Consider the following 27,231-nt stretch of genomic DNA (forward strand, 5'->3'; position numbering starts at 1 on the left):
GAAATATATTGCTAGGAAGTCTTTTAACAGGAAAAAATAAATATATTTCCCATCAGTATCAAGCAATTAAAATGCTCTAAGTTTGACAAGGTGTTACAGAGCTGAAGACTCAGCCAGCAAGTCTGAGGGCTGGGAAATACCCCCTCATTTTACAGGTGAGGGCAGAGGCCCAGAAGGGTCAGGGTGCAGGTCTCAGGGCTTGCCCTAGATGGCAGCAGGTGGAGCATAGCCTGGTTGTGATTCTGCTCTTCAGGTTTTGGAGAAACTCATTCTTTGTTTAAATCTTGGTATTTTAAGTCTTGGTGTTTCCAAAGTTTAACCCCACAAAAGAAAGCTGCTTGAAAAAGTCCTGGATGTTGTGCTCAGGGAAAACATTTTTGACCACCCAGCTTCAGGCCTGTGGTTACCCCTGCCTCTGCTTCCTCCTTCTGGCATGTGGGAGGAACCTGAGAAGTGTCCTCACCTGGCCTGAGTGGGCAGTTTGGCTCTAAAGCCAATTGATTCACCCAGACAAGCTGCAGCCGGCCCCCCACCTTGTTCTCTACACAGGGGGGTCCTCCCTGGTGTGACCCTCTAACTGGGGGTCAGGAAGTGAGGCCGCCTACAGAGGAGTCAGGAGGAGGCTGAGGGGAGCTGCAACAGGAGAGCTGTGCCGATCTCCCCGCAGCATCCCTGGGTCCTGCCCTCCTTCATAACCTCAGCTGTTGAGGCTTTTTCAGATGTTCTATCTCCTGTTTTGTGTAATGTGGACAATCACACTTGTGGACAGCAGGCACTGCACAAGGTTCAGCCCTACACCAGGAGGGGCTGCAGTTCTTCCCCATCCCTCAAGCGCTTCCCTCAAGGAACTCATTTCAGAAAGGGGCCCCTTTCCTGGAAGGGAAGGCAGGAGGAGAAAGCCTGGCTGAATGAGCTAGTTCAGGAAAAGGCAGACAGGGTTATGGGGAGAAGGAGACAGGAGGCGAGAGATGGATTGATTGAGAACTTCTTAAGGAAGTACGGGAACAAGGTCGCACTCACGCAGCTTTGTATTTTCAACAGTGCCTAAGACCAGACCCTCGAGAAGGAGGGCTAATGAATGAACAGGTTCCCCAACCTTGGGTGAAATGATGAGAGGAGTAGCAGAACAGAGCAAGGAAGCTAGTGTGACAGAGAGATGAAGGGATCAATGCCACAAAATTAAAGAGAACATGGGGGTTCAGCCCCCATGGGATGCAGTCCAGTTCAGTTAGAGAACATTTCTAAGAAACACCAGACCTCGTCTCCTTCCGGGAGCGGGATCCAACACCTGGCCAGACATATTGGTGCTAAACAAAAGTGCACTGGGGGCTGATTTTAAATTTCTTCTTTATTTAAAAAAAGCATTTTTCTGGGTTTTTAAAACTTCTCCAATACATTAAAACTTTTTTCCTGCCACATAGCACTTCTTTCTTGCCTCTTTCACTTCTGCTCCTAGTGTTGTCTGCCTCCTGCAAGACCCAGATGAAACCTTTTCAATGGGTAAGATCTGAGACTTGGAGCTGGAGGGGCTGAAGGCCTGAAGGAAGGTGGTTACTGGTCAAAAGGAGAAGTTCACTTGCACAAAAATATAAACTGGGGAGGATGAGACCAGCACATACACGTATGGATTGATCTACAATCCATATAAAAAAATATACCAAAACTGTCATTTTACATTTGCAATATTATACAAAATAATATATATTTTTAAACAACACATACCCACCTACACACACGTGCGCACACACACATACACACAAGGTGCTAGTGACCCCTCTGTGCTTCTGTTTGTGGGGACAAGGGTGTCAGTAGGCAAAGATGACGTGGTAGGTGACCTGGTGGCCATTGTCCCAGGCATACAGCAGGCGGTCCTTGGGGTTGTAGTCTATCTGGGTTGTATAGGAATACTCATTCTCAAATAGCAGCCTGGGGACGATCTGCGTGTTGGTGTGGGTGTCGAAGGCGTAGGAGATGTTGGCGTTCCGCTGGTTGTAGCTGTCCACAGCGTACAGCACCCCACAGATGACGAAGCAGTTGCCGTAGAAATTCCTCCGGAGCCCCGTGCGCCATGTGGTCTCCTTCTGTGTGCTCAGGTCCGCGGCATTGAGCTTGCTCAGGACAATGACCTCCTGGCTGAAGCCCTCGTCGTCCAGGGCCGGGTAGATGAGCCATAGGCCATTCTCATCCACAGCAAAGTCCACGTCTGAGTGGCCCTGCCATCGCCAGGGGGTGGCCTCCTCGTAGGCCACATCATGCAGCATGGCCCAGGCAGCCACGTAGCGCTGCTTCAGGTCGTACTTGATGATGTTGCGGGTGAAGGCACGATTGTAGTAGAAGGCGCCATTGTACACCACGTGGCCTGTGCCGATCCAGCTGTATGGGAGCTTGTAGGAATTGCTCCAGCGACCTGCAGGTGGGGAGAAAACAGGAGGCTTCAGGGTGGCATGGCAGGAGGTGGGCAGCCCATGTGGTTAAGTGAGTGATGATCAACGAGGGGTCTGGAAACCCAGGTTTGTGTCTTGGCTCTGCCACTTTCTAGCATCCTGTAGCATATCACTCAACCTGTCTGCGCCTCAGCGTCCTCATCTGTCATAGGCAAGTGACAATTCCCATCTACCTCTTTCTTTCAAGGATCCAGGAAGCTAATATACATGAATGTGGTTCGTAAATTGTCAAGGGCTATGGGAAAGGGAGGCGGTCTTCTGGACTGGAGGTTTTCCATGTCCCAGGAGCGCGGGAGGAGGGGAAGAGCTGAGAGGCAGAGAATGTGAGGCAGTGGGGAAGGGGGACCGCTCTCCAAGGAAAGGTCCTTTAGTCATCAGAAGAAAGTGTCACCTTCCTATCTGCCATTTCCACCCAAAGAGGCCCGGCTGTGATAAAAACAGAGGACGTGGGGAAGGGAAGGAGCCGCCTGGGTCGGATCTTTATCACGCACCTTGTTTGAAGTTCTCCAGGTTCCGGAACTCTACCAGGGTGTTGCCGTAGTAATAGTTGGTTACGTAAATCCGCTCATCCTTGGCCAGGGGGTCCTTCATCCAGGCCCCTTCATTCCGCCCGTATGTGTTCTGGGTGGTTGGCCCCGTGATTGTGGAGAGAGTGTCCTTGCACCTTCCTGGTGGAGAAGAGGCAGATGGAGGTTTTGTGCTGATCTAGTGATGCCTCACCCCTTAAACCTTTGCTGTTCCTCCTATTTAGAGTCTGGACTCCATGGCAGGCTTTGATAGCTCTGTATAACCTGACCCGAAACATTTTTCCATACCATCTCCTGCTACTCCCCTGACCCACCCTACACTTGATCCTACACTTTAGCTTCCACCGTGCCCATCTTTGGCCACCTTCACACCACCATGCTTTGCTCCTGTTCTGACTTCTCAGTCCTATCCTTCAAAGACCTAAGATCCAGAATCCTTTTATGACACCATGCCCTCCTCTGGGGACCTATTCTATTTTATTCCATTCAGCTCTCAGGGTATCATGAATGCTGCTCTCTTACACAGCATGTCATCCTGCATCTCCACAATGCTTGTGCTTCTCTCTCCTCCCTCCACGCCCACCCCCAACTGGAGTGTAGGCACCAAGGGATGAAGGAATGTGGCTTTTCCTTATTACATTCTCGGTGCTCAGAACACAGTATCTGGCTTGCTGCAGGCACCCAAACGTCTGATCACCGGGTGAACACGCAGCATGAGAAGTATGGCCAGAGGAGAGGACTCTACCGGGTGTAACCAGGAACTCGGCTCTGCCAGCTGCTGAGCCGCTCCAGGCTGTGGGACCAGCCCTAACAGAGCAATTCACGTCCCTGAGGCCCACCTGCTGTCCTAGAGAGCTGTCCCCAAGCCTATGCCCCTGTCACTACTGGGAGCAGGATGCCAGGGCTCCCTGCTGGGGAATTGGGGGGCAAGATACCAAGTACTTGAATAAGGAGCTGACTCTGGGTATAGAAGCCTCCTTCAGAGATCAAGTCGGCCACGATGGGACAGGAACTCAGCAATATCCTTCCGAGTGGCTCTGGACCTGGTGCCCAGGAGAGGTCCTAAAAGGCCACTGGAACTATACTGGGTTCTAGATGAAGTTGACAGTCTGCAATGCTCATATGCAGTATTATTATTGAACATAGCCTTGAATGATAGTGAAGTCACATGTGACTACTAAGGGCATGTGCTCTTCCTGTCTTCACACTTGTGGATTATGGAGGAGGTGGGAAGAGGGCAGTGGAAAGGGGCAGTGAGAGAGCCACATGAATCTTACCCTCACAGCTTCCTTACCCCCTGCTGGCAGCTGGGGCCAGCAGAACCCCTGCCCTACCTGCCATCAAGACTGACGACACAGATGGGTGATGAGAATAATTGCTCCTTGACACTCACGTGGGACAAGAGTAACAAAGACCCTACAGTTTGGATTCCAGAGTTCTCTAAATTCTAGGCCACCCTCATTTCCAAACTGTTCCAATCCGTTCCATCTATTCTGCTCCCCCCGAAGTGGACTGAGGAAGGAGTCCAAGCCCTGCAGCTGACAGGACAGGGGCAAGCAGCTGGGTCCTTGGCCCTGGGTCTGGGGCAGCTGGGGGTGGAAGTGGCATGAACACTGTTTTGCAGGCAGGCCCCATAGCTGGGTGCAGTTGGCAGGGTTTAGGCAGCTCAGTGTGGGGTTTATTAGGTCCTGGTCTGACGGAGTGGGGAGAGATTCAGTCTCCATAAGACAAACAAAAGAATCTCCCTGTCAATGCCTCATTCCCCCAGAGCTGAGCTCATCTGTTCAAGACAATTAAATAGAAAACTCTGACTGAGCCCTGGCAGCGGAGATCTGATGGAAAACCTCTCATTCCCTGGATCTAAGCAAGGCCCTGGCTGCCAGTGAGGACGCCACGCTCCTTCTGCACTGAGGTGAGCCCTAGCATGCCATCACCGGGCAATCCTCTGCCCTGGCAAAGCCCAGAAAGGACACCAATTCCCTGTCCAGAGGCACCCCTGTCTCATGCCCCTAAGCCCCACAGATAGACATGAGGTGAGGTGTTTTCTGTGTGGGGATTGCCATGGCCACGCCACCTCTCTGACCAAACACAGAAACTGCAGATGGACTCTTGAAAGCCAGGACTCATTGTGCAACTCCAGCAGCCCTGAAAATCCCTGCAGGCTCCCGTCTCACACCGAGGCTTTGCAGTGGCAGGGCCCCAGTGCTGGGCTATAGATGTGCCCCAGGCTTGGGCCAGAGGCCTGGCTGTGGTTTTGGCCCAGCCGCCAACTCCAAAGTCTGTGTTGCCACTATAATGTCAAAACGTTTTAATCTCTTCAGAAGTAAAATGATTGTAATGCATTCCCTGTCTCCTTCACCAGAGTGCATGGAGAGTCCCCTCTGAAGATGATGTGTTAGGCTGAGTAACGTCCCCTAGAGAGATCCAGGTCCAAATCCCTGGAGCCTGTGACTGGGTCAAAAGAAAACAAAGGGGACTTTGCAAATCTGATTACATAAAATAATTCTGAGATGGGGAGACTATACTGGAGTATCTGGGTGGTCCTACTGAATAAATACAGTCACAAGTATCCTTATAACATGGAGGCAAAGGGAGATTTGACCACAAGAGAGGGGGAAGCAATGTGATGAAAAAAGCAAAGACTGAAGTGATATGGCCACAAGCCAAAGAATGCTGGCAGCCACGAGAAGCTGGAAAAGGCAAGAAACGGATTCTCCCCTCAAGCCTCTGGAAAGAACCAGCCCTTCTGATACCTTGATTTTAGCCCTGCAAGACTCATTTTGAATTTCTGGCCTCCAGAACTGTTAGAGAGTTCATTTCTGTTTTTAGCTACTAAGCTTGTGGCAATTTGGAGGCATAGGAAATGGATAGAAATGGAGTCAGCTTCTTGGGTTAGGGCATCCTTATTTCTGTAGGAACAGGGGAGTCCCCACTTGCAGCTTCATTGTCCTGGTACTAGAACCTCAGGCTGTATTTTCACATGCCTTCAGAGAAAGTAGACACTACTGCCCTGCAGACAAGCCCAGACAGGACAAATGCAAACGATTTCAGAGCATCTGAAGACAGGATCAAGGGAAGAGGCCAGTAAACCATGAGACCCAGACACATCACTGTGCTCTGAGAATCTGGGGCAGCTCAGATGCTCCCACACTTGGCAGCAAACCGTCAGCCTTGGAGAGAAGGCACTGCATGTTGACAACTCTTCAAGGGGGATGACAGAAAGATGGGAGACAGTTCAAAGGAACTGCAGAGAGGAGAGTGCAGTCTGCATCGCATCTTAGGTTTCCCCAGAGTAGGGCTGCCAAGGATGCTGGTGACGCTGACGTTTACTACGCACTTTCTATGTATTCCGTCATTTAACCAACAGTCCTGGGAGGCAGCTGGCCCTGTTTCAAAGGTTACCTGGGTCTGAAAAGAAGGGGCCCTTCCCCTCAGCATGTAAACCTCCTCGAATCTCAGCATTCTCACAGCTAATATCATACTGAATGGGCAAAAACTGGAAAAATTCCCTTTGAAAACTGGCACAAGACAGGGATGCCCTCTCTCACCACTCCTATTCAACACAGTGTTGTAAGTTCTGGCTAGGGCAATCAGGCAAGAGAAAGAAATCAAGGGTATTCAGTTAGGAAAAGAAGAAGTCAAATTGTCCCTGTTGCAGATGACATGATTGTGTATTTAGAAAACCCCATCGTCTCAGCCCAAAATCTTCTTAAGCTGATAAGCAACTTCAGCAAAGTCTCAGGATACAAAATTAATGTGCAAAAATCACAAGCATTCTTATACACCAGTAACAGACAAGCAGAGAGCCAAATCAGGAATGAACTTCCATTCACAATTGCTTCAAAGAGAATAAAATACCTAGGAATCCAACTTACAAGGGATGTAAAGGACATCTTTACAAGGAGAACTACAAACCACTGCTCAGTGAAATCAAAGAGGACACAAACAAATGGAAGAACATACCATGCTCATGGATAGGAAGAATCAATATCGTGAAAATGGCCATACTGCCCAAGGTTATTTATAGATTCAATGCCATCCCCATCAAGCTACCAATGAGTTTCTTCACAGAATAGGAAAAAACTGCTTTAAAGTTCATATGGAACCAAAAAAGAGCCCGCATTGCCAAGACAATCCTAAGTCAAAAGGACAAAGCCGGAGGCGTCACGCTACCTGACTTCAAACTATACTACAAGGCTACAGTAACCAAAACAGCATGGTACTGGTGCCAAAACAGAGATATAGACCAATGGAACAGAACGGAGTCCTCAGAAATAATGCCACACATCTACAACCATCTGATCTTTGACAAACCTGACAAAAACAAGAAATGGGGAAAGGATTCCCTATTTAATCAATGGTGCTGGGAAAATTGGCTAGCCATAAGTAGAAAGCTGAAACTGGATCCTTTCCTTATACTCCTTATACGAAGATTAATTCAAGATGGATTAGAGACTTAAATGTTAGACCTAATACCATAAAAACCCTAGAAGAAAATCTAGGTAGTACCATTCAGGACATAGGCATGGGCAAGGACTTCATGTCTAAAACACCAAAAGCAACGGCAGCAAAAGCCAAAATTGACAAATGGGATCTAATTAAACTAAAGAGCTTCTGCACAGCAAAAGAAACTACCATCAGAGTGAACAGGCAACCTACAGAATGGGAGAAAATTTTTGCAATCTACTCATCTGACAAAGGGCTAATATCCAGAATCTACAAAGAACTCAAACAAATATACAAGAAAAAAACAAACAACCCCATCAAAAAGTGGGCAAAGGATATGAACAGACATTTCTCAAAAGAAGACATTCATACAGCCAACAGACACATGAAAAAATGCTCATCATCACTCGCCATCAGAGAAATGCAAATCAAAACCACAATGAGATACCATCTCACACCAGTTAGAATAGCAATCATTAAAAAATCAGGAAACAACAGGTGTTGGAGAGGATGTGGAGAAATAGGAACACTTTTACACTGTTGGTGGGATTGTAAACTAGTTCAACCATTATGGAAAACAGTATGGCAATTCCTCAAAGATCTAGAACTAGATGTACCATATGACCCAGCCATCCCACTACTGGGTATATACCCAAAGGATTATAAATTATGCTACTACAAAGACACATGCACACGTATGTTTATTGCGGCACTATTCACAATAGCAAAGACTTGGAATCAACCCAAATGTCCATCAGTGACAGACTGGATTAAGAAAATGTGGCACATATACACCATGGAATACTATGCAGCCATAAAAAAGGATGAGTTTGCGTCCTTTGTAGAGACATGGATGCAGCTGGAAACCATCATTCTTAGCAAATTATCACAAGAAGAGAAAACCAAACACCGCATGTTCTCACTCATAGGTGGGAACTGAACAATGAGCTCACTTGGACTCGGGAAGGGGAACATCACACAATGGGGCCTATCATGGGGAGGGGGGAGGGGGGAGGGATTGCATTGGGGAGTTATACCTGATATAAATGATGAATTGATGGGTGCTGACGAGTTGATGGGTGCAGCACACCAACATGGCACACATATACATATGTAACAAACCTGCACGTTATGCACATGTACCCTAGAACTTAAAGTATAATAAAAAAAAAAAAAAAGAAAAAAAGAAATAAATCAGCAAGCAAGAGCCTTCTTGGCCCTCCCCGGCTCTCAGCTCCGGTGCTGACTTGGCAAGCCTCCCCAGTAGGGTCCTTAGGGCATCTGCTCCCCGACCAACTTCGGCAGCAATGCCTCTCAGCCCCTCAACCCGACTGCTGCCCCTCAGGGTGCTCTCCAGTCCTCTTATTCTAGTCAAGCCTCTGCTTTTCGCTTGGAAACTGAGGTAGCCACCCTCCGCTCCCACCGACACCCAGCCACCCACAACAGAAGGTGTTTCCTTCCTCCCTCGGCTTCCACTACCACTCTCTCCTGGTCCCGCCTGCCTGCCTGGCCTTCTCCAGCTCTTTGGCTAGTGCTTCCTCTTCTGCCTGCTTTCAAATGTCACCCTCTGGAGTTCCACCTTCAGCCTCCTCTCTCCTCATTCCTCCTGCAGACTCAGCTCCTGCTGATAACTCAGCCCAGGTCCTGATTCTGAGCACCATGAATCCATCCAACTACCTACAAGGCGCTTTCCTTCTGGGTGTCCTCCTGGCTCCTCAAACTTAAAGGACTGAAAATGGAAATCATTTGCTTCAGTTCACGGCTTGCTCCTCCTGTATTTACTGTCCCAGAGAAAGCTATGGTATGCCTTCCACCAACTGAGCCAGAAACCTAGGTCATCCCTGACATCCCCCTTCCCTTCACCCACACTCCAACTCAGCACGGAGTAACATCTTGACCCTGATCCTCCACCTCTATGGCATAGTTCGGACCTTACCACCTCTTGCCTGAATCACTCCAATTGCACCAGTTGGTCTCTCTGGCTCATCTCTGCCCACTTCTAACTTATTCTCCCCAGTATTCCCTGTGCTGCTTTTCCAAGATGCACATCTTCTTGGAATGACCCATCATCTCCAACCACCACGTGCAGCCCAGAGTCCTCATCCTAGCACATCAGCCCTTCCTGCATCACCATTCTGACTTGTTGTCATCTGCCTTCATTCAGAGGTCTCAAACTCAGATGCCTACACGGGTCAGGCAGGAACTGAAATGATGAGTCAGGCTGAGTGTGAGACAAAAGGTGGCAGAAGACACTGTGGTGAACTGGAAGAGCTGACCTGAAGGCATTCAGATCCAACATAAAAACACATCTTAGGATGAATTTGGCCCTCAGGCTGTCAGCTTGAGATCTCTTGCCCATAACTAGCTGCTTGTATTCACCATAGTTGCCAGGGCTATGGTATTCACCATAAACCCAGGGCTGGCCTTATGGGCATATGATCTGTGCAATCACACGGGACCCTTGCTCAGAAGGGCTGCCCTTCATTTAATGATCTGCTGTCACCATCTTGAACATCTTTTTTCACCCTCGAACTTGTATTTTATGTGAAGTCTAACAATGCAGCCTGAGTGTGAGCAGAGGAGAATGCAAGATATGTGTGGTCACCTTCTTTGTCCCCCACTTGCATATAGGGTTTGCTATACCTAATGAGCACAGAATTGCAGGTAGACCCACTACATGCCTGAGTTCAGTGAGATTCAAAGTGAGCACAAGATAGGTGTGTTGCCTCGGAGGCCACATTTTCCATTTGAACCAGATCGTGCTCTGAAAGCAGAAAGAAGGCAGTGGTGTTCTAAGAAACACAAATGGTCAAGGAACCCTATCATATTCTTTCTTGTGTTATTTCCCTGTATTAGACAACAACTTATGCTGAAATTGATACAGAAGAAGAGGGAAGGATAGGGCAACTCATAGTTCCTTTTCTTTTTAGTCCTTCCTCACTCAATAAGCTGAAGGCAAGGAGTGCTGTTAAGATGTTCATATATCAAGTAAAACAAAAACAGATGAGTTAGTTTTCTGCAGTGTTTCCACTATTCTAATAAGAACAAAATACATATGTATGTAGGAGTTACAAAATATGAAATGAGTCATTTTGGTGGATTCTGCATAAAAGTTGAAAGATCTTATATTTGCATTTAAAACTGATATTGCACAATATAAAGATGAATGGTATAATTCATGCTAGTAAATTAAATTTTTAATACAGGCATATCTCAAAGATATTGTGGGTTTGGTTCCAGACCACTGTAATAACGTGAATATCACAATAAAATGAGTTTCATAACTTTTCTGGTTTCCCAGTGAGTATAAAAGTTATGTTTACACTATACTGCAGTCTATTAAGGGTGCAATAGCATTATGGCTAAAAAAATGTACATACTTTAATTTTAAAATACTTTATTACTAAAAAACACTAATGATCATCGAAGCCTTCAGTGGGTCATCATCTTTTTGCTGGTGGAGGGTCTTGCCTCGATGCTGATGGCTACTGACTGATCAGAGGGGTGGATGCTGAAGGCTAGGGGCTGTGGCAATTTCTTAAAATAAGACAATGAAGTTTGCTGCATCAATTGACTCTTCCTTTCATGAAAGATTTCTCTGTAGTGTGTGATGCTGTTTGATAGCATTTTACCCCATAGTAGAACTTCTTTCAAAACTGAAGTCAAGCCTCTCAAACCATGCCACCTGCTTTATCAACTAAGTTTATGTAATATTCAAAATCCTTTGTTGCCATTCCAACAGTGATCACACTGCCTTCACCAGGAGTAGGTTCCATATCAAGAAACCATTTTCTTTGTTCATCAGTAAGAAGCAACTTCTCATTCATTCAAGTTTGATCATGGGATTGCAGCCATTCAGTCCCATATTCAGGGTCCACTTCTAATTGTAGTTCTCTTGCTATTTCCACATCTGCAGTGACTTCCTCCACTGAAGACTTGAACCCCTCAGGGTCATCCATGAGGGTTGGAATCCACTTATTCCAAACTCCTGTTAATGTTGATATTTTGACCTCCTCCCATGAATCATGAATGTTCTTAATGATGAATCCTTTCCAGAAGGCTTTCAATTTACTTTGCTCAGATCCATCAGAAGAATCATTATCTATGGCAGTTATAGCCGTATGAAATGTATTCTTAAATAATAAGACTTGAAAGTCAAAAGGACTCCTTAATTCATGGGCTTCAGAATGAATGCTGTGTTGGCAGGCATGATAGCATTTATCTCCTTGCACATCTCCATGAGAGCTTTTGGGTGACTAGGTGCATTGTCAAAGAGCAGTCAGATTTTAAAAATAATCTCCTGGCCAGGTGTGGTGGCTCATGCCTGTAATCCCAGCACTTTGGGAGGCCGAGGCAGGCAGATCACTTGATGTCAGGAGTTTGAGACCAGCCTGGCCAACGTGGTGAAACTCCATCTCTACTAAAAATACAAAAAAATTAGCTGGGCGTGATGGCACGTGCCTATAATCCCAGCTACTCAGGAGGTTGAGGCAGGAGAATCACTTGAACCCGAGAGGTAGATGTTGCAGTGAGCCGAGATTGTGCCACTGCGTTCCAGCCTGAGTGACAAAGCAAGACTCCGTCTCAAATAATATTATTAATAATCTCTTTTTTCTGAGCAGTAGGTCTCAACAAAGGGCTTAAATTATTCAGTAAACCATGGTGTAAAAAGATGTGCTATCATCCAAGCTTTGTTGTTCCATTTATAGAGCACTGGGAGAGTAGATTTAGCATCATTCTTAAAGGCCCTAGGATTTTTAGAATAGTAAGTGAGCACTGACTTTGATTTAAAGTCACCAGCTGCATCAGTCCCTAACAGAAGAGTCAGCTTGTCCTTTGAAGCTTTGAAGCCAGGCATTGACCTCTCCTTTTTAATTATGAAGGTCCTAGATGGCATCTTCTTCCAATGGATGTCTGTTCTGCCTACACGGAAAATCTGTTGTTTAGTGTAGCCACCTTCATCAATGATCTTAGCTAGATCTTCTAGATAACTTGCTACAGCTTCTACATTAGTACTTGCTTTTCACCTTGCATTTTTACATTATGGAGATGACTTCTTTCTCTAAATCTCATGAACCAGCCTCTGTTAGCTTCAAACTTTTTTCTGCAGCTTCCTCACCTCTGTCAGCCACCATAGAATTGAAAAGAGTTAGGGCCTTGCTCTGGATTAGGCTTTTGCTTAAGGGAATGTCATGGTTGGACTGTTTTTCTATCTGGGCCACTACAACCTTCTCCATATCAGCAATAAGCCTGTTTCATTTGCTTATCATTCGTGTGTTTACTGGAGTAACACTTTTAATTTCCTTCAAGAACTTTTCCTTTGCATTCACAACTTGGTTAACTGTTTGGCATAAGAAGGCTTTCAGCCTATCTCAGCTTTTGACATGCCATCCTCACTCAGCTCTGACATTTCTAGCTTTTGATTTAAAGTGAGAAGTGTGGGATTCTTCCTTTCACTTAAACACCTAGAGGCCATTGTAGAGTTATTAATTGGCCTAATTTCAATATTATTGTAATTAGGAATTACAGAATAGGGAGCTCCAAGAAGCAGGAGAGAAACCAGGGAATGCCAGTTGGGGGAGCAGTCAGAACACATACAACATTGATGGATTAAGTTCACTGCTTTATATTGGTGTGGTTGGTGATGCCCCAAAACAATGACAATAGTAATATCAAAGATCACTGATCACAGATCATCATAACAGATACAAAGAAAAAGTTTGAGATATTGTGAGAATTACCAAAATGTGACACAGAGACACAAAGTGAGCACACAGGGTTAGAAAAAGGTGCTGGTAGACTGGCTTGACACAGGGTTGCCACAAACCTTCAGTCTGTAAAAAATGCACTCTCTGTGAAGCACAACAAAGCAAAACACGATAAGATGGGGGCATGCCTGTTTCTTTACTTAAAATAGCATGGAATAGCAAATAAAAAACACCATGAAGGAGAGAGAGAGACAGAGAGAGGCACATACACAACATGAATGGAAGAAGAAGAACTTTATATTTACTACTTTGCATGGCACTTTTACCCTGCCTTTTGAACACAGGTCCTATGTTGTCATTTTGCACTGGGCCCTGGTGCTCTTGTTGGCTCTGGTTCTTCTCATTGCAATGCCCCCTTCCTTCTTTGCCTGGCTAATTTCCCCTCATGCTACAAGACAGTTAGGCCAGCACCTCTTTGGAAAAGGGTCCTGGGCTGCCTCAGTCTCCCCTCTGTGACCCACTGTGGCCTGTGCCCTCCAGTGCTCACCACCCTGGTTGAAGTCATGTGTCTGTGTCGGTCTCACATACAAGCTGTGCAACTCCAGGACAGGGCCCCTGCCGTATCTGTCTTTGCATCCCTGACACCCACGGCACTCACACATCCTGAGTGCTCAGCACTTAATACTGGACCAAATCCGAATATTGTTTCCATGCTTAGAGCCCGCTCTACCTCTTTTAGCATCGAGTCCCTACTTCTCATGTCCTTCATCATCAGGCCGCGGCTCCCTACTCTGGAATTCCATCACTCTCCCTCATGTGTCCCTATCTGTGCTGGCACACCTGGGCTGCCTTCCATTCCCTGCCCACCTTGGCCCATGCTCTTGGCTCTGCCTGGAGAGTTCTTCTCTGCCTTCTGAGCCTGGTGAGCTGGGGAACAGCCTCAGCGAGGAGCCCCATCACAGAAGTGATGCGATGCCCCTGGACAGCTTGCATCCATTGCTGGCCACACTTCCCACCTGCTCGGCCACTTCAGTCACTGCTGCCTCCCTGAACCTTTGGGAAAGTGACCACTTCTTGCTCACTTTGGATCTTTGCAGCCGAGCACACTGTAGTGCTGGATGAATTATTAATATTAGTTGACTCTTTATCCTTATCAAGAGGCTTAGATTTTAATCCTTTACCACCTGCAAGGACATATTTTATTCATTTTATATCCTTATTTCTAGGGCCAGAGGCCCCTGTGTTATACAATGACTGGATTCCCAGTGGTTTGAGGGAATTGGATTAGCAGCGTCAGCAAAGAGACTGAGACCAGTGGAGCTGGGGCCGGGGGAGCTGCCTGTCTAGTGACTTAGAGTCTGGTCTCTGCAGAGGCTCTGGAAGCCGCCCCAGCCCACGTCAGCATCGCCTTCCTTGGGCTGCCCCAGACCAGCCTCCCTGACACGAGACAGTCAGGACTGGCCATCACGCCCTATGGTCAGCGCAGCTGGCCAAGCCTCGGGGTGGTTACAGTCATCTGCTTTGTGGGGGAGACATTCTTCATAGTTCATGGTATTTCCTAGATTCAAATAGGAGCCAGGATCTCTCTGGTATTGTCATAAACTGACTGCCCTCTTTGTCTGCTCCTCCTACCCACCCTCCCCCACTCCAAACCACCCCCTTCTACAAAATGCATCAGGAATTGTAGTTGCTAAAGTTTGGGAATCTGCAGAGCCTTGGCCACGTGGCAGTTTCATTTCGCTGCAGTAGCCTGAGCTATTCCCAAAGCCAGGGCTGTCGGGAGCAGAAGCATCTTCTTGGATGGTACCAATCATACCCAAACCCCGGCTCCAATTACTGACAACATTTTTCCTCCCTCTGCCCTAGTGCTATACTATGGCCAAATGCTTTGTTTGCACAGCCAAAAATAAATTCTCATTTACTTGTTTTTGGATTTTTTTTTTTGAACATTTTATAACTATCCTGAGAATAATGGTAGACATCTTAGGACATCACAAAATCAGGATTGGAAACTATGGGATAAAATCTTTCTTTTAAAATTAGCCCTGTTTACAATCACATCTTAAATAGCTCAAAAATCAAAATTACTGGATTCATCAAACAGCAAACAAGCTTTCCCAGGTAGCAAACCAGTGGCCCGTGTCTATTTCAGCCAAAAGCTTTTTATTTTACTGATGACTGGGAGATGTCAGCACATCACAGTCTTCCTTGGCCAGGCATAGGCAAGTCAGGGGTCTGCAGAGAATGTTAGGGTATGAAAATCCCATCCACACCAACAGCAGCTGGAGGGAGGCACTTGGCAGTGATAAACTATTGAAAATAATTCCCAGAAACAAACTTGTCAAAGTTCCGCATCGCCTAAACAGCCAAACCTTTCTTCTTCTCTGGGCCACCCCCTCCTCTCACCCCTTGGCATTTGAAGAACACACTACATCTGTGTCCATGTCTATTTCTTCTGCAGTCAACATATGAGGTGAGAACCCCAGCTCCTCCGAAAAATGCCACGGGTTAGTCTTTAAGCAAACCTTACATCCTCAGCATGATGATGCTATTCTTAGTTAGACAGAATATTGAACAAGAGAAAATGTCATTCCTACCACCAGGTAAATGGCTGCTGGGACACCGGGCTTCTCTGGGCATCAGCATCTCAGTCAGTCTACTGGAGGGGGAAAGAGTTCTAAGTGTCCCTGAAAACAGCAGAAAAGCCTGCTGGTGGCAAAGCCCTGGGGAGGCAGTTGGGGACAGGCTGGGTTCTGGGACCCAGCTTGGTAGGTTATGGAGAGAGTGGATACCTCACTCCTGGCTAGCAAGTCACCGAGGGAAGAGGCTCCCAGGCTGGCAAACACCATTGCCTGATGGCATGCAAGGTGTGTGGGTCCTACCTGCAGCCTGTCTTCACTGTTAGCATTCTGGAAAACTGTGGTAGGGGTGACAGAGGCCAGATTTCTAAATATTTGGAGGGATGGTCCCACTCACCCAAGGGTGACAGTAAGCTGAAATGGTGAAGTATGGGGGCCCAGGGAAGTTCACTCCTATGGCAGAGGGGGAGATGGAGTGTTGGGCTCAGGGCCTGTTCTCAAGAGCACAAAGGCCAGGCTGTCCAGAGCGGGTGCACAAGTGGCAGCCTCTGCTCCGACCCTAAGGCAGTCTGCAGAAATACAGCAGGAACCCCACTTCAGAAACTTAAACATTCTCTCCTGCTCCCACCCTCACCTCTGAGGCCCAAGAACTGCCTTCTTGCTTAGCTTCCTCCAGGCAAGGGTTCATGAGATTTTGCCCCAGGGTCCATTTTAATGGGCGATTTCACTGCTCTCATTCTGCCATGATTCTGAAACTTTCACCCAATAAGAATCCATTGCTGTATCATGACCTGGTAAACTTCCTGCGGAAAACCATGGCATATACTGAGACCCAGAGAAGGCAGAGATTTGGCCAAAGTCACACAGTTATCAATGGCAGAGAGCAGAGTGTCTGACTCCTGGCAGGTGCTCCTTCACCACCCTGTCTCTGGCAGCAGCTCGTACCTTATGCTGAGGAGGGATTGGGAACGAGATTGCCAAGGGCAAGAAAAATGGGAGAAGGGAAAGATACCTATAAGGCAGGCCATATCCTCTGTCAAATCAAGTGTATTTTTCAACAAACATTTTGATGAAATTATTTCTCAATAGTGTTATTTTTCAGTCATGATCAGTGGTGATTTAATGAATGTTTGGTTTAGTTCTTTCTGGAAGAGACATTTGTAACTAGCTCCCATTTTTCCTTTTGTAGTTGCCTTTTTTCTCTACTTTTCTATTTCACCGCTCTGAGTTCTCTTGGGCCATGGAGCTCCCAGGCACAGAATAGGGCTGCATTCTCCATGCTTCTGGAACATACCTTGTTCTTTTAGACCTAACAGTCAGGAGGCTTCCCTTCTCTGCTTAGAAAACTCCTATTCAGGCCGGGCGCAGTGGCTCACACCTGTAATCCCAACACTTTGAGAGGCTGAGGCGGGTGGATCATGAGATCAGGAGATCGAGACCATCCTGGCTAACACGGTGAAACCCCTTCTCTACTAAAAGTACAAAAAATTAGCTGGGCGTGGTGGCAGGTGCCTATAGTCCCAGCTACTCAGGAGGCTGAGGCAGGAGAATGGTGTGAACCCAGGAGGTGGAGCTTGCAGTGAGCCAAGATCGCACCACTGTACTCCAGCCTGGGTGACAGAGCAAGACTCTGTCTCAAAAAAAAAAAAAGAAAAAAGAAAAAAGAAAACTCCTATTCATCCTTCAAATCTCAGCTCAAATGACACCTCCTGAGATAAGTTTCCCCAGGCTTCCTGGCAGCCAGGCCAAGCTAATATTCCTTCTTTCTTTCCTCTGTTTCTCCATCCCTCTGCTACAGCACTTGTCACATGGTGCCATGATGTTTCTATGCTCTCCAAGAGTGGGGTTCAAGATTTTGCACTGAGGCCCATTGCACTGGCTATTCCCCGGCTCTCCCTCTGCTACAAATCTGAGACTTTTCCCCCAGTAAAAACCCTTTGTTCTTTTATGACTTGTAAACTTACCACAGAAAAATTCACTTATTAATCACTGGATACCCCAATAGCCATCACAAAGCCTCGTGTACGGAAAGCCCTCAACAAATATTTATAAAACTGACTCCTGAAGCCAAATCTCGGCTCCATTAATTTATATCTCTATTTTAGGAAAAAGAGTCCCACTCTTGCCACTGGCACGGTTTCAATATATAAACCCTAGATGTTAAAGCTAATCGGTAGTCAAAGGCATCACTCCATTTGTCATTCCCATAGAGAAATTTGACCATCTGGTCCCTCCCTCTCCTTTCAACATATTTCCAGGCTCAGCCTTTTACCTGAGCTGATCAGGAGACCAAGGCCAGATACAATGAACTTACCTATGACATTCCGGATGTCATCTTCTTCTTCGGGGCTCAGCGTGGGGCTGGCAGGGGTTGTTCCCTGCTCATCAGGAGCATCTTTCCCCAGCGAGTCTGTTCTGACTATGGTGGGAGGCACTGGGACCGTGTGCACAGCTTCCATCAATGCCTCCCTGGGAGACACTGCCGGAGGAGCTGGGGCTGCTGGTTGCTGGGTGGCTGTGTGGGCCACGGTGGTGGCTGGTACCTGAGGAGAAGGCTGCAGGACTGACTCCCTTGTGGGATCTGGAGACACTAAGGTTGTTTGGAGTGTTGCTGAGAGTGGTTCCACTGAGGCACGGTTGGCAATGCTAGGAGCTGAGGTTGAGGGCTCTGGCAGGGCCGAGGACCAGGGTGCGGTCCGAGCGTTCAGGTCCGTTGTCACAGCAGTGCTGTGTCCCTGATGGGCGGCTATGGGCCTTCGGGTGGCACTGGTCATCAGGTCATTGTGTCTCAGGAGCTGATCTTCAATCAGCAAATCCACTCCATTGTCACCGCTGAAAAACTCATCTTCTGTGAAACAAACACAAGGTTCACTGTGGCACGGGAGAGAAACAAGCTACAGATGACAACAGCACATGGCAATGGGCAGGTGAATTACAGGGTGCCTTTCCTTAACACGATGGCCTGACTTAGAGAGGGGGCCTGGCTGGGATTTCGGAAGGACGTGGACAGGAGCACAGGTGGAAGGACGTTGAATTTCCAGGAGGTTTCTCTGAATTGACTGCAGCCATGCTTCCCCCAGGACTCAGGGGTCACTGGCAGGACGCATCAGGGTCCTAAACCCCAATGGCTGGGAGTAAGTGAGTCATCCAATCCATCCATCCAACACATGTTTATGGAGTGTGGATAACAATAGCGAGCAAAACAAGGATCCTTGTTTTGCTTGGAGCTTCTATTAAGTGGTGGAGACGCTAAATAATAGACAGGATTGTGCAACTAAAGGTGCTATGGGGAACAAAAAGTAGGGTAAAGAGGGTCAAAAAAGCTAGAAGGGAAGGGAAACTTGCAGAGAAGAATAAAGTGGTAAGAATGAGACTCATTGAGCTAGGGAGATGAGCAGCTGCCTGGAGGAGGTGAAGGAGTCAGTTGAGCAGCCATCAGGCACAAAGATTCCAGGGGTGATTAACCACAGAGCAAAGGCCCTGAGGCAGGACACGTGTGCAGTGGCCCAGGAGCAGCGAGGTGGCCAGTGTGACTGAAGCAGAGGTGAGGTCAGAGCGAGGACAGGTGCTGGGCATGCATGACTTACAGGCTGTGTGTGGACTTCAGTTTTTATTCTGAATGAAATGGGGGAGGCTGCAGGATTTTGAGCAGAGATGGAACATGGAGAGGCAAACATTTCTTACAGTGGACACAAAGAGCTCTAACCACAAAAGCAATAATTGGTAAAATAGACTTCATGTGCTCATCAAAAACACCATTAAGGAACTAAAAATGCATGCCATAGGTAGGGATAAAATACTTGCAATACATATGATGGCAAAGAACTTGTAATCAGAATATGTAAAAAACTCCCACAAATCAACAACACACACACACAAAAGACCAAAAAGCACAGTTAAACGTGGGCAAAATGATGATGCCAGCTACTGGGTGGAGAATAAACATAGTGGAGGCAAAGGCAGAAGCAAGGAGACAGACAGGAGGCTGCTGCATCAGCCCTGATGGGGAAGGACCCGCTCAGACACACTGGGGAGAGGGGAAGAGCTGGGGCCTGCTGGGAATGCTGGGCAAGGAAAAGAAAGAAGAGAAGAGGAGGAGGAAGCGGCGAGGAGGAGCACAGGAAGAGGAATAAGCCTAAGGAACCAAGGTAAAGGTGAAGTGAAAAGGGATCATCTCTCTTCCATGAAAAATGAAGGACAGAGATCGAAGGGGAGGTCCTGGAGACTCAGACAGGAACCTCAGGGCCCCCGGAGGGAGGAACAAGTGGCTTGTGGCTCTAAGCCAGTCAGTTCCCCCACGCCTCAGTTTCCTCACTGCAAACGGGGAGGACTGGACTGGAGGGCACTGAAGTCCCTTCCAGCCCAGCCACGCTCTGCCATATGGTCTTCTTCAAGCCCAGAGAAGTTAAGTGACTTGCCCAAGGCCACTCAGCGAGCTGTGAGGAAATGCAGTGGCAGCGCTGGATAACAGGGTCACAGCAATAATCAGAATGCAGGAGGGGTGTATGGCTCCCAGGAAGTCCAGCCCCCTATGGTCCAAATGGTGACTCCCTCCCTGCCCTGCCTCTGGGGCCACCCTGTTGACCCCAACTCACGCTGCTCTTCAATGTCATTCTCTTCTTCAGAGACCTTGGCTTTATAGTAGGTGATGCCCCGGATGACGGTGGGCTGGGAGGCCGGCCGGCCTCTCAGGTGGACCTGCCTCTGCAGGGGCCGCTGTGACTTCACCACCTCAGGCGGAGCCAGGGGTTGCTTCTGCCGAAGCTCGATGGAGTTGATCTGCTGGGACACAGTTTCTTCCTGCAGAAACCGCTCTTCATACTGCTCCTCAAAGGGGACACAAGGGAAGGTCAGGTCACTGGTCAGAGAGGCAGTGGGCAGGTGGGGGCAAGGCTGGAGCCAAGGCTGTGCTAATAACAGCAACACTTCCGAAGAGCCAAGCACTGTTCTAAGTGCTTTATACGTTTACATATGTCAACTAATTTAATCTTCTCATCACTTCTATGAGGTAAGACCTATTTTTATCATGATCATTTACATTTCAGGAAACTGAGGCACAGAGAGGTTATATAAATTTCCCAAAGTCCCACAACAGGTAAGTGGTAAGGCAGATTGAAGCCAGGATGTCTGGTTCCAGAATCAACGTCTCTATACTTGACGCATCCTGCCCAAAGAATTCAGTCCTCCTCTTGGCTCTGGCCTAGGGATGCTGGGTGACTTAGATCTGGTATAAGTTGTTTTGGGTGAGATCCATGTGAGGGGAAGGATGCCTGGGCTGGGACATGAAGCCCAAGGAGCAGGATGCACACTGCCTCAGGATGAAGCTTGTTACAGCAATCAGAATGGACTTCCTAAAACACATGTCACCCCAGCCCCCAAACCCTTCCTCCCGCGTGCAGAATAAAGTCCAAAGTAAAACTGATCTTGATCTAGCTCAACATTCTTCTCTCTTGTTGCGTGCCCTGTACCCCACGCCTTAGGCACTCCAGTTACTTGGCTGACTACTGAAACTCTTGGCTTTCCTGAGCCACTGGATCTATGTTCAGCCTGTTTTCTCTGCCTAGAAAACCATTATACCTCCTTCCCCCATATATCTACTTCTCAAGGCCCAGCTAAAATTTCAGGTCCCCAAGGAAATACTCCTGGACCTTCTAATTCAGAATTAATCAATCTTCCCCAAGCCTCATTTTGTGCTTTATGGCAGAGATTTCTCATTGATTACCCAAATTCCCTGCCCTCTTGTTCCTTACTAATGAAGACCTGGTTTTATGGGAGTGGGCATGGGACTGAATTCTGGCCAGTGGGGTTTAGGAAGAAGTTGATGGGATGTGCATTTGGAAAAGTTCTGTATAAGGGGGGCTGATTCAGCTGGGAGGCGTCTTTTGCTCTCTTCCTCATTTCTCTGGACTGAAATGTGGACAGAATAGCTGGAGCTGAGCAGCCATCTTGTGATCATGAGGGGATTTTCAGGATGAAAGTCAGTAACGACATCTTGGAGCTAATCAGACTGCCTGCCTCCAGAGTTTCTTTTACGTGAAAGAACAACAAATATTTCTATTGTTTAAGGCACTGTATTTGGGTCTCTTACCCAAGCCGAACACAAGTCCTAATGAATACAAGTCTGTGCTTCTGCTGTAGCGCCTCTCCTAGCCTGCTTTCCACAGGCACTATTTAGTGATGTTGCTATCTCTGCAGACTATGGGAATCTGAAAGAAGAAAGACCATTTCTTGTTCATCTTTGATTCCGCTGGATAGAGGCTCCCTAATATTTTTTAAATTGAATTTCTGAATCACAACAAATCCCAAGGAATTATCTACATTGGTAACTAACTGGCATTTGATTTTGTCAAAACAAATGATGCTCACATGGCCCAGTGACTGGGCATCTGGATGGCACTGTGAGAGTGCCCCATGACAGCTCTGATCGTGTAGATGGACCACTCTGTCCTCCATAGAGCTGCTACCCAAGGTCAGGAGCCCCTGTGTCCACAGTGTGGCAAGATCTCTGGTGCTGTGTCGGTCTGTCCAGTCAGATTCCTTGTCCAGGATTATAATTACCCACCTTTGAAAGCAAAGGACCTTGGGCACACGACCTGTGAACTGACTGTGCTCAAAGTCAGGGCCACCCCACAGGTGGGTCCAGCTGCTTTGGTGGCTCCATCAGAGAAGTGTGGAAGCCTGAGAGGAGTGTGGCCCAGCCCTGCTCTCCCCAGGACTCTAGTGGCTGAGTCCCGCAGCCCCCTAAACCATGAGGTCCCTTCTCAACCAGGGGGAGGTGAGTGAGCTCCCTTTAATCTTGTAATTCTAGGCCTGGTGGAAGCCACCCAGAGAGCAGAGCCCATGTGGAAACAAAACCTGTGTTCCTAGATGCCCAGTGCCCTGAGGCAGGGCAGGGCCTTGAGCCACTCCATGTTGGCTGTAGGAACCTGGCCACCATGGCCAATGTGCTCCTTTTGCGCAGGAAGAAGCAAACCAAGCTCTTGCTTTGATCTTTACAATTTGGCCTGGAAAAAGCCCTGAGTCCTCATTACCCCCAAGGACACCCCCAAGCCTATGCCTGTTTTCTCATGACAAGAGAGTTCTGGATGGCACAACCGATGGGGTTGTGTATCTCTCTCTCCCCAGCACACAGTGGTGACCGACTCCTGAAAGGCAGGGGACACCCTTCTGCCAGCCTCCCCTGTCTGCCCAGAGGAAACAGGCCAACTTGCCTGGCTGTGCCTGGGGCAGCCCCTACTCCTGCTCCTTGCCCCTCCCTCAATTCTCTGTTCTTGCTGGTGATGTAAACTCCACCTGAGCTGTAGTGGGTATCTGGTTGGTGGAGATGATATTTTAATGAACACCTATTATGGCCATGTCCTTTGTATTATTTTGAACCCTTACAACAATGGGGAAAGTAGATACCATCATCCACATTTTACAGATAAGGAAACAGAGGCTCAGAGTCGCTCAGCAATTTGGTTGAAAGTCAATCAGTTCAGTGGCTGAGAGGGGCAGTTCTCAAGTCACACAACTCAGGTCAGCCCCAGGCTGCCTGCCCTCAGAGCCTGCCTCTTCCTTCCATTAAGCCTCTGCCTGCAGCTGTGACCACAGGACTAACTCGCCTGCCATCCAAAAACTCGCCTGCCTCCCCTAGTCCTCCGGGTCGTGGTCTGGCTCCCACCCAGCAGACTTGGGAGATCCCTCATTTCCCACTAGGAAGAGCTGCTCGGTAGGCTGTCAGGAGACCCTGGCCACAGCCCATGACTCAGACACTGAAGGGCATCTAATTACCGGACCCTGGTCTCCCTCTGCATTGCAAAAGCAGGTTGTCATTTCTTCGCCACAAACCCCAGGAACTGTCTTTAATTCCAGGCTCTCAGGGAAGGGTGGGAACTGCAGTGCTTTCTCCCAACCAAGGAAATGGAGCAAGACCATGGACAGACCTTGCCAGAGAACATATAATTTCCTCGGATCCACTGGCGACAGGCTGCGCTGGGTGGCAGCGGCCCCCTCCAAGCTTTGATTTCCTTTCTCTGTGAATCCAAGAGTCTGTTGTATGACTTCAGCTCCTGGAGTCAAATGTTCCTACTCCCACCTTGCTCTCTCCACTCTCACCCTGCTCTCTCCATTCCCAACCCTGCCCCCAGAGCCCCATGCCAACCCCTCAGGCAAGGACCATCTTAGAGAGAAGCCCTCAACAAATTACCATTTACCATTCCAAGAAAGCTCTGACATAATCTACAGGAACCCTAAAAATAAACAACCAAACCCAGTGCCCCTTCGACCCGCTTTTTGGCATGGGGTTCACTAAACAGAGGGATGGCAAGATCCTGCCTTGGGGCCTCCTGCGCCACTTCCCCTTTCTGCCCCACCGTCCTTGTGGGGAAGGATTGTGCTAACTTCAGCAGCGTGATGAATGGGGACTGGAGGAGGGGAAGGGACTTTGCTGAGCAAGGAGAAAAAGGGTTTGGTGTGTTTGATTTGGTTTTTGCTGTTTGCCCTCAGGAATTCTGAACTGGGTTCCCGAACATACCACATAATGTGTCATCAAGACGACAGATGCATTCTTAAGCTCAGCCGACTGGGAAACTGGAAGCCAGAGCGGGAAAGGGACACCTGGCTCCGTTGGGCAGCTGGGCCGCTGATACCAGGTGGGCTGAGATAAGAGACACTGCGCCCAGCTGTAATGAGTGGGAGCCATCAAGTTCCCTTCCAGCCCAAATGTTTTCTGGCTCCTTGGTTTATGAGCTCAGACCCAGTCAGAGATGACCCACCAAGCAGACTAAACACTTGCTCAGTAGCCAGCATGTCAGGTACACCCAAAAATGAGAATCAGAATAATTTTTGAAGAAATATGATATTTCCAAAAAAGCACCAAAGTAGTCATCATGGGCAAAGCCAGAAAATTATTGACCTGTTTTATATCTATTTTATGGTTTGGAATTTTTATTTTGAGTTACATATTGGGGAGGGTGGAGGCACCATACTCTTTTCAGGGCTTGTTGCCTCAAAAGCCCCAATCTGCCTTCAGTCCTGCCTTTGGAACATGTGGGCCTAAGATCCCCAAACCCAGCTGCTGCCTGCCTGGCACCCTTTGATGAACTGCCCTACCCAAGAGTTTCAAGCCCACATACCCAGCCTTCCTTCCTCTCTTATCTAAATCCTTAATGGCCCAGGCAACACAGTCCTGCACAGCAATGCTTCCCAAAAGTTCTTCACGTCACAGCATACAGAGAAACCAGCTCAGGGGCTCCAGCTGTCCCAGGCCCTGCTCAATCCACACTCAGAACGACTCTCCGAAGCTGAGGGGATCCCTCAATGGCCCACCTGGAACCCACTCCCCAGACACCAGTGTGTCACAGCTCTGCCATCTACCATCAACCCCTGGTAACCAGTTAAAATCAGCGAAGTCTCTCTTAAATGCTGCCATCCCCTGGCTGCCCAATGACCCCTTTTACAATACTTGATCCAGACCCGTCTTGCTAATAGTGTGCCTTGCTAATAGGACTCTTCAAGTCCTGCCACCTGTTTCCTCTTCCTTTTGGACTATCTCCCAAACTAATGCCTATTTCTTGGACAACAATTCAGTAAATAACCCAATACATTAAATGGCAGCATTTAACCATTAGTACATAAAAATAACTTAGTAGTAATTGGAACCAAAGAAACAGGCACCAAATGGGGAGGCATTTTTAAGCAAGCAGGTCTTTCGGTATCACTCAAATCACATTAGACAGTGTTCCCATCATGGGTAACTTTGTGCTAGGAACACAACTGGGTAGGAAGAAACAGAGGGTTGAGACCCTTTGCCACCACTTCCCAACTGAGAGAGGGAGACCGTGCCCACAGCTGGATCTGTTTCCTTATCTGTAAATTGAGGATATTGATCTCTGTCCGGCCTGCTTTTCTAGGGCTGTGATGACAGCCACATGGTATAGGGATGCAAATATGTAGTAAATTACAAAGTCCCCTATAAATGAGGAGGGAGGAAATATAATTTGTTTCCAAACTGGGGCATTTTTGAGAGTAAAAGAGGGTGCTATTAATAACCATGCCAGGGCCAGGTACGGTGGCTCACGCCTGTCATCGCAGTGATTTGGGAGGCTGATGCAAGAGGACTGCTTGTGGCCAGGAGTTCCAGACCAGCCATATTTACAAAAACTACATAGCAAGACCCCGTATTTACAAAAAATAAAAAGTAACAAATTTTTATTACCAGGCATGGTAGCATGTGCCTGTGGTCCTAGCTAATCAGGAGGCTGAGGCAGGAGGATCACTTGAGCCCAGGAATTTGAGGCTGCAGTGAGCTATGATCACAACACTGCACTCCAGCCTTGGTGACAGAGCTGGAACCTGTCTCTAAAAAAAAAAAAAAAAAAATGCTATGACAGCAGGAGTAAACCAGGATGGTCCCAGACAAGCCAGCATGCATGCGTATCTTCCCTATTTACAAACACAAGAGATGTTCACAAAGGTGGGACATAAGATTGTGAAAAAAATAGGGGCTGGGACTCAGACTCAGATTTCAGTCCTGGCTTCAACACTTGCTGAACCTCTCTGGGCTTCTGTGTGAAGTAAAATGGGGTCAACTGCTCATCAAATCTACAGAACCTGCAGAACTATTGTATGGATGAAATGAGCTCATCTTTGTTAAAAGTCTGAAGCCTGAAAAGTTCTATGCAGAGGAGAGATGCTGGTATCATGCTTCCAGGGCTTGTGATCAGAGGCCCTTGGAGGCTGGGGCTGTACCTCTGGGTGGGCGTAGGCTGCCGCCGCATCCCTCTGCAGGGCTGAGCGGATGTCTGGCATGCTATCTAGGATGTTTTCAGAGCAGTTTTCTTTGCCTCGCTTATTCATCTCAGTTCGAATTTCTTCCATGTCCTCTTTGATTTGTTCGTTTTCCTTGGTGAGGTTTTTAGAAACTTCCTGAGAAGGAAAAAAAAAGATAATCCATTAAAGCACCCAAAGACAAGCAACAGACAGGCTGAAAATTCATCCAACAAATGATTGGGGCTAGAGAGTGTGCCCAGTCCTGGGCTTAGCACTGGTACCAGGTCCCCTGGCAGTATTTCCAGGGCAGTTCAGCCCTGGGATATCCAACTACAGGAAATACTGCCCAAACTACCATAGCTTTTCTATTAACAACATTGCCAAGTCTCTGGGCCACCAGGACACCAGGCTCTTTTTCTGTCCTTTGTATATAGTGGTATATATACAACCCTTACTCCGTGTTGAAGAACATTAAAGAATTCCATTCACTCGCATCCCATACATGTGAACCAGTAGCGCAGTTAATGAAAGAGGGGCTTTCTAAGCAATTTTGGAAGAGGTGGCCAAACAAACAAAAAACAACAACAACAAAACTACTCTGCCTTTTTAATGAGCACAAACCATTCCCTAGTACTTTAAAAACATCATTTACATAGAAAATTGATAGGCCTGCTTCAAACTTTCCTATTTACTCATAAAAACCGTTTCACTACATGACCCCTCACTTGGCAAATTAGCCATGCTCCAGACCTGGTTAATACCAGAGAGGGTCAAG

The 27,231-nt window shown here is 47.7% G+C and overlaps 1 protein-coding gene across 3 annotated transcripts in view; it reads right to left on the reverse strand.

Moving 5' to 3' along the window:
• Positions 1 to 1,330: 1,330 nt before the first annotated feature.
• Positions 1,331 to 27,231, reverse strand: part of OLFML2B (olfactomedin like 2B) — a 42,509-nt gene continuing 16,608 nt past the window's right edge. Inside the window, exons 4-8 of one of the 3 annotated variants that reach the window (XM_023190350.1) lie at positions 26,436 to 26,612; positions 20,300 to 20,525; positions 18,019 to 18,552; positions 2,936 to 3,112; positions 1,331 to 2,407 (exon numbers count right to left, since the gene is read on the reverse strand). In XM_023190350.1, coding sequence (XP_023046118.1) covers positions 1,806 to 2,407; positions 2,936 to 3,112; positions 18,019 to 18,552; positions 20,300 to 20,525; positions 26,436 to 26,612 — 1,716 coding nt within the window. In that variant the 3' untranslated portion in view covers positions 1,331 to 1,805. Of the gene's footprint in view, positions 2,408 to 2,935; positions 3,113 to 18,018; positions 18,553 to 20,299; positions 20,532 to 26,435; positions 26,613 to 27,231 lie in introns of all 3 variants that reach the window. The other 2 variants (XM_023190348.1, XM_023190347.1) reach the window with 2 other exon arrangements.

The sequence above is a fragment of the Piliocolobus tephrosceles genome, chromosome 1 (assembly GCF_002776525.5).
Source record: "Piliocolobus tephrosceles isolate RC106 chromosome 1, ASM277652v3, whole genome shotgun sequence".
Lineage (NCBI taxonomy): Eukaryota > Metazoa > Chordata > Mammalia > Primates > Cercopithecidae > Piliocolobus > Piliocolobus tephrosceles.